The 10,068-nt window shown below is 41.4% G+C and overlaps 1 protein-coding gene across 4 annotated transcripts in view; it reads left to right on the top strand.

The window, feature by feature from the left end:
• Nucleotides 1–2,592: 2,592 nt before the first annotated feature.
• LOC139233898 (transformer-2 protein homolog alpha-like) overlaps nt 2,593–10,068 on the top strand; it is a 32,235-nt gene continuing 24,759 nt past the window's right edge. For all 4 annotated transcript variants that reach the window (XM_070864552.1, XM_070864551.1, XM_070864550.1 and 1 more), the window contains exons 1-2: nt 2,593–2,722; nt 9,104–9,255. In XM_070864552.1, the coding sequence (XP_070720653.1) occupies nt 2,687–2,722; nt 9,104–9,255 (188 nt within the window). In that variant the 5' untranslated portion in view covers nt 2,593–2,686. The remainder of the gene's footprint in view (nt 2,723–9,103; nt 9,256–10,068) is intronic.

Genomic DNA, 10,068 nt, shown 5'->3' with positions numbered 1-10,068 from the left:
CAATAGCAAGAATGTCCTTCCTCAATTTAGGAGACCAAAACTGTACACAATACTCCAGGTGTGGCCTCACCAAGGCCCTGAACATCTGTAGTGACACCTCCCTGCCCTTGTACTCAAATCCCCTCGCTTTGAAGGCCAACATGCCATTTGCTTTCTTAACCGCCTGCTGTACCTGCATGCCAATCTTCAATGACTGATGTACCATGACACCCAGGTCTCGTTGCACCTCCCCTTTTCTAAATCTGTCACCATTCAGATAATAGTCTATCTCTCTGTTTTTACCACCAAAGTGGATAACCTCACATTTATCCACATTATACTTCATCTGCCGTGCATTTGCCACTCACCTAACCTATCCAAGTCACTCTGCAGCCTCATAGCATCCTCCTCGCAGCTCACACTGCCACCCAACTTAGTGTCATCCGCAAATTTGGAGATACTACATTTGATCCCCTCGTCTAAATCATTAATGTACAATGTAAACAGCTAGGGCCCCAGCACAGAACCTTGCGGTACCCCACTAGTCACTGCCTGCCATTCTGAAAAGTACCCATTTACTCCTACTCTTTGCTTCCTGTCTGCCAACCAGTTCTCAATCCACGTCAGCACACTAGCCCCAATCCCGTGTGCTTTAACTTTGCACATTAATCTCTTGTGTGGGACCTTGTCGAAAGCCTTCTGAAAGTCCAAATACACCACATCAACTGGTTCTCCCTTGTCCACTCTACTGGAAACATTCTCAAAAAATTCCAGAAGATTTGTCAAGCATGATTTCCCTTTCACAAATTTATGCTGACTTGGACCTGTCATGTCACCTCTTTCCAAATGCACTGCTATGACATCCTTAATAATTGATTCCATCATTTTACCCACTACCGACGTCAGGCTGACCGGTCTATAATTCCCTGTTTTCTCTCTCCATCCTTTTTTAAAAAGTGGGGTTACATTGGCTACCCTCCACTCCATAGGAACTGATCCAGAGTCTATGGAATGTTGGAAAATGACTGTCAATGCATCCGCTATTTCCAAGGCCACCTCCTTAAGTACTCCGGGATGCAGACCATCAGGCCCTGGGGATTTATCGGCCTTCAATCCCATCAATTTCCCCAACACAACTTCCTGGCTAATAAGGATTTCCCTCAGTTCCTCCTTCTTACTAGACCCTCTGACCCCTTTTATATCCGGAAGGTTGTTTGTGTCCTCCTTAGTGAATACCGAACCAAAGTACTTGTTCAATTGGTTTGCCATTTCTTTGTTCCCCGTTATGACTTCCCCTGATTCTGACTGCAGGGGACCTACGTTTGTCTTTACTAACCTTTTTCTCTTTACATATCCATAGAAGCTTTTGCAGTCCGTCTTAATGTTCCCTGCAAGCTTCCTCTCGTAATCTATTTTCCCTGCCCTAATTAAACGCTTTGTCCTCCTCTGCTGAGTTTTAAATTTCTCCCAGTCCCCGGGTTCATTGCTATTTCTGGCCAATTTGTATGCCACGTCCTTGGCTTTAATACTATCCCTGATTTCCCTTGATAGCCACGGTTGAGCCACCTTCCCTTTTTTATTTTTACGCCAGACAGGGATGTACAATTGTTGTAATTCATCCATGCGGTCTCTAAATGTCTGCCATTGCCCATCCACTGTCAACCCCTTAAGTATCATTCACCAATCTATCCTAGCCAAATCATGCCTCACACCTTCAAAGTTACCCTTCTTTAAGTTCTGGACCATGGTCTCTGAATTAACTGTTTCATTCTCCATCCTAATGTAGAATTCCACCATATTATGGTCACTCTTCCCCAAGGGGCCTCGCACAACGAGATTGCTAATTAATCCTCTCTCATTACACAACACCCAGTCTAAGATGGCCTCCCTCCTAGTTGGTTCCTCGACATATTGGTCTAGAAAACCATCCCTTATGCACTCCAGGAAATCCTCCTCCACCTATTGCTTCTAGTTTGGTTAGCCCAATCTATATGCATATTAAAGTCACCCATGATAACTGCTGCACCTTTATTGCATGCACCCCTAATTTCCTGTTTGATGCCCTCCCCAACATCACTACTACTGTATGGAGGTATGTACACAACTCCCACTAACGTTTTTTGCCCTTTGGTGTTCTGCAGCTCTACCCATATAGATTCCACATCATCCAAGCTAATGTCCTTCCTAACTATTGCATTAATCTCCTCTTTAACCAGCAATGCTACCCCACCTCCTTTTCCTTTTATTCTATCCTTCCTGAATGTTGAATACCCATGGATGTTGAGTTCCCAGCCCTGATCATCCTGGAGCCACGTCTCTGTAATCCCAATCACATCATATCTGTTAACATCATATCTGTTCAAAATAATAAATTCTGGGACCTCCCTCCCCTGCCTGTCACTCTAACGTGACAGCTCAGACAGCCCCGCCCCCTCACTAAGAAAGGGGGCGAGGTCAGCCATGCCCGTCGGAGAGGATGCTGAACGCCGATTGGTCGGTGGGCACGTCAATCAGCGCCAGGCCGCGCCGCCAGCAGGGGGCGGTTGTGGCGCGGTATAAAAAGGGCCGGCGGTTGCCAGGGCGCCATTTTGTCAGCTGTCCGGCTGCGCGAGCGATTGCTGTACCTCTTAAACTCTTCGGGGCTTTATAGTGTGTGTTTAAAAACAAAATATATATTGTTTTATTTGTGTGTGTTTTTTTTGTTAAAATGAGTGACACGGAAGACTTGACTGACGAGGAAAGGGTGAGTTTAAACGGTGCAGTGCAGAGTCTGTGAGTGCTTGACATCCAGGCTTTGACATCTCGGGGTTTACAGATTCTCTGAAAATAATTACCTGCAAAAATAATTCCTTTTATGCACCAGCAGTAGATTTTATTCCCCTGTACCCGTGCCTCAGTTGCAAGGAGGTAGGTGTGTATCTGTAAAATATTATTTCCCTCCATGCTCACTTCATGTTTTAAAAATACATTCTTTTTTATTTCCAAATAATTTAAAACATAAACTCGTCTCTTCCCCCCCCCCCCCCCCAACCGCAATATTTTGCTTCCAGCCTCAAATGAAAGCAGACGGTGGGTTTATTTATTATTGTCAGCCATTTTTGTAAGGTGTCTGACGTTTCATTTTTTTCAAATTTTTTTTTTACAAATCTCTTTTTTTGCAAGAAATCTTTTTCCGAAAAGTTTAATTTAGCAACAATTTGTTTTAAGCAGTTGCCAATACTTGGGAAGGTAGTTTTTGTATCATGCATTTTAAATTGTTACTTGCAAGAGGTTGCTTTGCAAGTAGGTGCAGTGCAGTTGGTCCACAGACAAGTCAGAGCTCGTATCCGATATAAATTGTGCAGTAGATGCAAATATAAATGTTTATACTGGAGAGAAGAACTCAAAACTGCATATGTTTTTATATAGTATCCCTTTTAGAAGCAAAATATATAATGTGCAAAGTAGATGAGAATATAAATTTTTATATCCGAGGGAGCAACTCAAGATTGCTATATTGTATTGCTAATTTATATAGTATCCCTTTCAGGAGCCAGAACTTGATTAACATTCCTGTTAGCTAGGTTGATAAAACACTGGTACTGACTCGTTTGGACCAGAAGGTCCTCCGTCTCATTACAGGCCTGTGTTGAGTGAGGGGTCAGGGCAACAGTTGGGGTGCCAAAACTGGCCAGGGTCCCACTTTTGGCTAAGGGATGGGTGCGTGGGAAAGACCTCGATCCTGATCGCTGTCCAGTCACCCTTTGGAAAGTGCACGCATATGAGCAAAGGGTGAGAACGGGATGGTCTCTGTGATAAAATAGATGTTGACATTTGCACGTGAAGTATGGCGAATGGGTGAGATAAAGCGGATAGCTGATGTATGAGGGACTTGTACCCAAGTGCCTTTAAGATGAGAAACATGCTACAGTAGAACCTTGTAGCTACAAGCACTGACTTTAGCTGGCATTTTCACTGTTTTTAAAAGCACTGTACCGTACTTGTCTACTGTTTCCTTTAGTCACACATTATTCTTTAACGATGCATACATGTGCTGTACAGTGAATTGAAACAATGTGTGCAGTTCATAGTAAAATGGTCTTTAGAGCCAAATCCTTGTTTAATTGTTTGAAATTACATTTCAATGTTATACCTATTTGAGCCAACTTCAAAGTGTTTTGTATTTTTGAAGTCCTATTGTACCCCTTGTAACTAACTAACTTTTAGTATCTTTTCCTGTTTTATTCTGAACTGTCTTGGAAGAGATGCTGAGTCTGACATTGAGGGGAAACTAAATCATCAGTCATATGTCCAGGTTATTTGAAGTTTTTTTTAAGCAGCACCTTCAATTAAGCATGCAAAATTTTGCTATGCAATAGCCTGTGATGGAGGGTGCGATAAAGTAGGCTGAGGCGACTCTTCCTATGCTATCTTTTCATGCTGCCAGGATATCAGTAATGAACTGTACGGAGAATTGTGCAGATAAACACTGTGGTATAACTAACTGAAGCTCTGTCTTGTTCTTTAAGTATATTATATTGGGCACATTTAATGCATAGTCACAACATCAGTAGTTCTGCAAATAATGGTGTGAAATAGATCCTTCACATTGCAAGTGTTAATTCAGCACACTCTGTGTTGGGTGCAGTTATTTTTTAAGATCTTTCACCTGATATCCATGCTCACCACTTAGAAAATATTATGGTAAATCTACTGCTTGGTGTTGATGGTGAACTGTTCAGATCAGGAATGTACGAGGCCCAATCCCCAGTTTCTGCTGAAGTAGATTATCTTAGCTGGGCAACAGTGAGGGAATTGCAATTTGTCTGATGAACCCTGGGCTGAGGATAAAATTCAGCTCCTGCTCCTGACTGCCACCCAGTAACTGCTGCTGGAAAGTGCATGCCTCCACTGTTAGTGTTTTGTTTTTAAAAGAATGCCACTTTGCAATGAAATTGAAGATACTATTTTAAAAGTGGGCATTACTTTTACATAGAGTAGGATAATTAATATCTAAGAATTGTTTGCAGGGAAAGTGCCAACAGCTTACTATATTTATCAGATATTCAGCTCTGTCCGGCACAGTAATTCCCTTCAGCTCTTTCCCCTGATGTTTAAAATGAACAACGACAGACAAGTATTGTTTTATTCCTTTCTCACCTAATTTCTTTGTCTTGTCGGTTGTGGCTCAGGTGGGTAGCACTTTCTCCTTTTGAGTCAGAAGGTTGTGTGTTCAAGTCTCGCTCCAGAGACTTGAACACAAAATGTAGGCTGACATTCCCAGGAAGTGCTGCACTGTTGGTGTTGCGGTCTTTCAGATGAGATGTTAAATCAAGTCTGTCCTCTCGGGTGGACATAAAAGAACTGCGTGGCACTATTTGAAAGACAGCTGGGTAGTTCTAGCTGTATCCTGGCTGATATTTGTCCCTCAACCAGCATCACTAAAAAAAAAAAAAAGATTTTTTAATAATTGATCTCATTGCTGTATGTGTGATAATGCTGTGTGCAGATTGGCTGCTGTGGTTTCCTATGTTACAACAGTGACTATCTTCAAAAATACTTAATTGGCTATAAAGCACTTTGGGGTGTCCTGAGGTTGTAAAAGGTGCTATATAAATGCAAGTCCTTCCTTCCCCCCCCCCCCTCAGCTGAAGGTGTTGAGTCCTGTATCCTGCCCAATCATTCATACGTGAGCTTCCTCAGTGAGTTAGGCTATTTTACTATGTGGGGCATCACAAGCGCACCCATTCTGGCCTCATCTGTTACACGCAACTATGTGCTTCCAGCCAAGTTGTTCAATAACATTGAATAGAGGGAGTCCTGTCCAATTCCACCCGACCTAACCCAGGAGCCAATTGTAGGATCAAATCTTGGTTTGGCTGGCACAGCACAGATGGTTTAAACCTGTTGTCCCCCTGGTCTTTGTGGCTCGGGTACTAATTGGATTAACTCTGAACAATTGGGAAAGCTGTATTTAAAACATTTACAACCAAAGCATGAAGTAGCAAAGGAAACTAAAGAAACTCCTGTATTTGAATATGCAAATATTTAGTACATCATGTTAGTTGATCAAATAAGCACAAGGTTACAAAGACAGTTCAGTTATATCACAGTAATTCAATAGTAACTGCTTGCTGATTATAAATTTACAGTTGAAATCAGTGTCTGAGATTGATATACATTGGAGAAATTCATTTAGGATTAGACACATTGTATAGCTGGCAAGTTAACAGCATTAGAAAGCCATTGTAGTGAATAGATTAAAGTCTACATGTCAGCAATGTTGCCAGAACTGATACGACCCCATCCTTATGAGCTGGTGTGGATGAACTGGTGGCTTTGCTTTCCTCTGGGAAGATGGTGTTTGCCTTCTGAGATGTCAGAGTGATGAGCCCCAATCTGTAGAACTGCCGTCTGTTCCTTCTGGAACCTCTGCTCCTGATAAATTCACCTTCTGTGGTGATTGCTGTACCTGGATTAGTTGGCTTAAATCCCACTTTTTGATTTTGAAAACCGGTATGTCTAAGTGGCACATTTATATCTGCTTGTATCTAGATGACAAAGCCTACAATCTTAACTTCTGTATTCTCTCTCTTCCTCTGTTGGAAAGAAAGAAAAGAAAGACTTGCATTTCTATAGCGCCTTTCATGAGATCCGGACGTCCCAGAGTGCTTTACAACCAATGAAGTACTTTTTGAAGCGTAGTAACAGTTGTAATGTAGGAAACACGGCAGCCAATTTGAGCACAGCAAGCTCCCACAAACAGCAGTGTGAAAATGACCAGATAATCTGATTGTCATGTTGGTTGAGGGATAAATCCCCTACTCGAAATAGTGCGGTTGGATCTGTTACATCCACCTGAGAGCAGACGTTGGTTTTAACGTCACATCCGAAAGATGGCACCTCCAACAGTGCAGCACTCCCTCTGCACTGTCAGCCTAGATTCTTGTGCTCAAGTCTCTGGAGTGGGACTTGAACCCATAACCTTCTGATTTGGGTGAGGGTGCTACCCACTGAACCATAGCTGGAGATGCAGTTTCTGATTTTGAGACGCCCTACTACATATTACCAGACACAGAACTGGTACACCTTCTACTATAAAGAACTAGAGCTAAATTAAGATTGAACTTTAGTGTCAGAACACCACTTCAATGTTTAAATACATTTCTACCATTCTGTTGACTAATGTGAGTGATATTTTTGTTAGCGTTCAACCCTTCTGGTGTCAATCACCTCACAGCCTTGCTGACTTCCAAATCAATGAAACACCAGCACCTAGACACTTCATTTGCTACCTAACTTCTCGGGTCCTTTCTAGCAAAGGGATCGCAAATTGGTTCAGTTAATGCACCTTTATGCTCCCTGAATGAGCTGCCTTGTGGGCCAGTGGGCTTGATAGCTTCTTTTGTATCTCTGGTAAAGAAGGTTTTATTTGTATAAGCCATTATGGTTTTATTTGTATTCGCCTTGTCCTTTCCTAGCATTCAGTCTGATTACTGACTCCACTTTTGAGGACATATTTAAGGCAATTCTTAGAGCATTTCTCCAGAGAGGCATGACTGACTTGGTACCATTCTGTTTCTAACTGATCAATTCAGAACTGCTCTCTTAATAATAGTGCTTTGTCATGTTTATTTCATACTTGTGTTTTACTGTTCTGAGGAATTGCTGCAGAAAGACCAAGATTTATGTGAATGCAATAAAATCATAAACTGCTCAGAAAAATTAGGTCTTGGGACTTGTAATACTGAATGTTACAGTAAAACAGAGTGCTGATCTCCATATAGTCCCCTAACCTGTCCCTCCTTTCCCACCCAGTTTGTTTATAAGAGGAAAAAGATGATTCATCCCATTGTATTTTGTTCCTTTTTTATGATTTTGTTTTTGTGGATCAAGGCAGAGGATGTTAGTACAGGAAAATGAAAACGTTTTCTCATTGTAGTCGGACAGTTTTTAACATTGCAACTGTAGCATTGTTGCAGAATGGTTTAGCTTTGCGCTAGCACTTAACTTGTAATGTAACTCAGAGTTGCGGCCAAAATTGACTCCAATGAAATGGAGTTGCGGCAGTGCTACAGTTGTGTAAGTGCAGTCTTAACCCCAGTAGGAATTGAGTTGAAACTAATTTCATGAGGGGGCCCTTAAAGCCAACTGAGACAGGAGACTGTTATGCTGGATGCTGCATTTAAACCCTTGTCTTGTAAGTGACAGGGCAGTGTGATCACGCATCTAGTTCCCAGTCTAAGGTGTTAAAACCTGTGGAAATAATTCTGTTTGGGTGATCACTGGAGGTTTCTTGAATTTTTGGTTGTAGCATCTTTTTAAGAGAACATTTTTACCACGTAGTTTTTCTTAGTGGCTACTTCCTTCACCGTAGCGCTTGACTTTGCCATCTCTGACCCAAAGGAGCTTGAATACTGTCCCTAATTTATATAAAATAAGTAAAGGTTAATTTGCTTATCCCTGACCCGATAGACACTCCAAAAAAAAATCCCCAATGGGTGGGGGAAGTTTAATGGGAAAAATAAGATTTACAACAAGTTTTAATCTGAACCCATATACCTCATCATACTGAACATTCTTTTTCCATTAAGGTTAATGTACATGAAGAAGGTGGAATAATGGAAGATAATCAAGATAATGACTTTTCACACAAGTATTGCAGATCAGTCAAATAAATTTCAAGCTGAAATAAGAGCGAAGAATGGTCAGATAGAAGAGCATGCATGGTGTAAGGCATTAAGTGGTTTGGAAGGTGAAGAATACTCGGTGTGAGAAAACTGAAAAATGAAGAATGAAGAAAAGAAAAAGTAAAAACGAGTGAAGTAAATTTAAAAGAAGGTGTCTGGAGGAAAGATACCTAGGCCAAGTAACGTATATAGTCTATTTGTGTCTATGCTACAGTTCTAGTGTAAATTGCATGCTAAAATTTATAATTGGACTGATTTGTGGAGAAAAAAAAGAATTGGAACAAATATGATTTTAGGGAAGATTTAACATTCTAGCTAGGTTAATTGGGGTTTGCTTTATTAGGGAGGTGGTTGAGGAGGAATTAAGTGCTGTAGTTGAGAAGACGTTTGCCTGATTAGGGTATAGTTGGATGTGCCTGGTTTCTGTTTGGTAATGAAATGTCCTGATGCACTAGGATGGGAAGTCGACATCAAGATCACGGAGCAGGAGCCCAGCTGAGCAGGCCAAGTCCAAAAGCCGATCTGCTTCTCGTTCTTTGTCAAGGTCATCCAATCTGTCAGGATCTCGGACATCATTCTCACGTTCCAGATCAAGGTCCAGGTCACGGTGAGTGTTACAGAAGAACTTGTATATGTTTAAGACGTGTGTGTGTGTGTGTGTGTATATATGAAAATTATAATTCTGAAGTTTACAATCTTGTCAGAATGTGCACGCCCTTTAATTCTGTCTGTCAGATGTCCATTGTAATGTTGAACCCAAACACACTAAGGGCTGGATTTTCGGGGCCTTTGCGATCCGGGTTTTGCTGTGTTTTGACACCCGCAAAATAAATTTGGATTTCCAAATGGCCTTTGACAAGGTAGTAGACGCTGCTGAGTCGGTGCTGGGACCACTGTTGTTCATCATTTACATAAGCCATTTGGACTCTGGAATTGGAAGTACAATTTCAAAGTTTGCAGACGACAGCAAATTGGGGGGTGTCGTTCATTCAGAGGAGGACTGCGACAAAATGATGGAAGACGTTAATAAACTTGCAGCATGGCATGTAATTGGCAAATGAACTTCAATATAGATAATTGTGAGGTGGTAGGAAGAAACAGGAGGCCACATATTCCTTGGAAAATAAGTGTCTAGATGAGATAGAAACATAGAAAATAGGTGCAGGAGTAGGCCATTTGGCCCTTCGAGCCTGCACCGCCATAGAAGAACAAAGGGATCTGGGGATACAGATACACAAATCACAAAGTAGTGATGTAGATTAATAAGGTCATTTAAAAAAAAAAAAGCAAACAAAGTATTGGGATTAATTTCTAGAGGGATAGAATTGAAAATCAGAGAAGTTGTTAAATTTGTATAGAAACTTGGTTCGGCCACATTTGGAGTACCATGAACAGCTCTGGTCTCCATATTGTAAAAAGG

Source organism: Pristiophorus japonicus, chromosome 21, assembly GCF_044704955.1.
Source record: "Pristiophorus japonicus isolate sPriJap1 chromosome 21, sPriJap1.hap1, whole genome shotgun sequence".
Lineage (NCBI taxonomy): Eukaryota > Metazoa > Chordata > Chondrichthyes > Pristiophoridae > Pristiophorus > Pristiophorus japonicus.
This window is presented reverse-complemented; position numbering and strand designations above follow the sequence as displayed.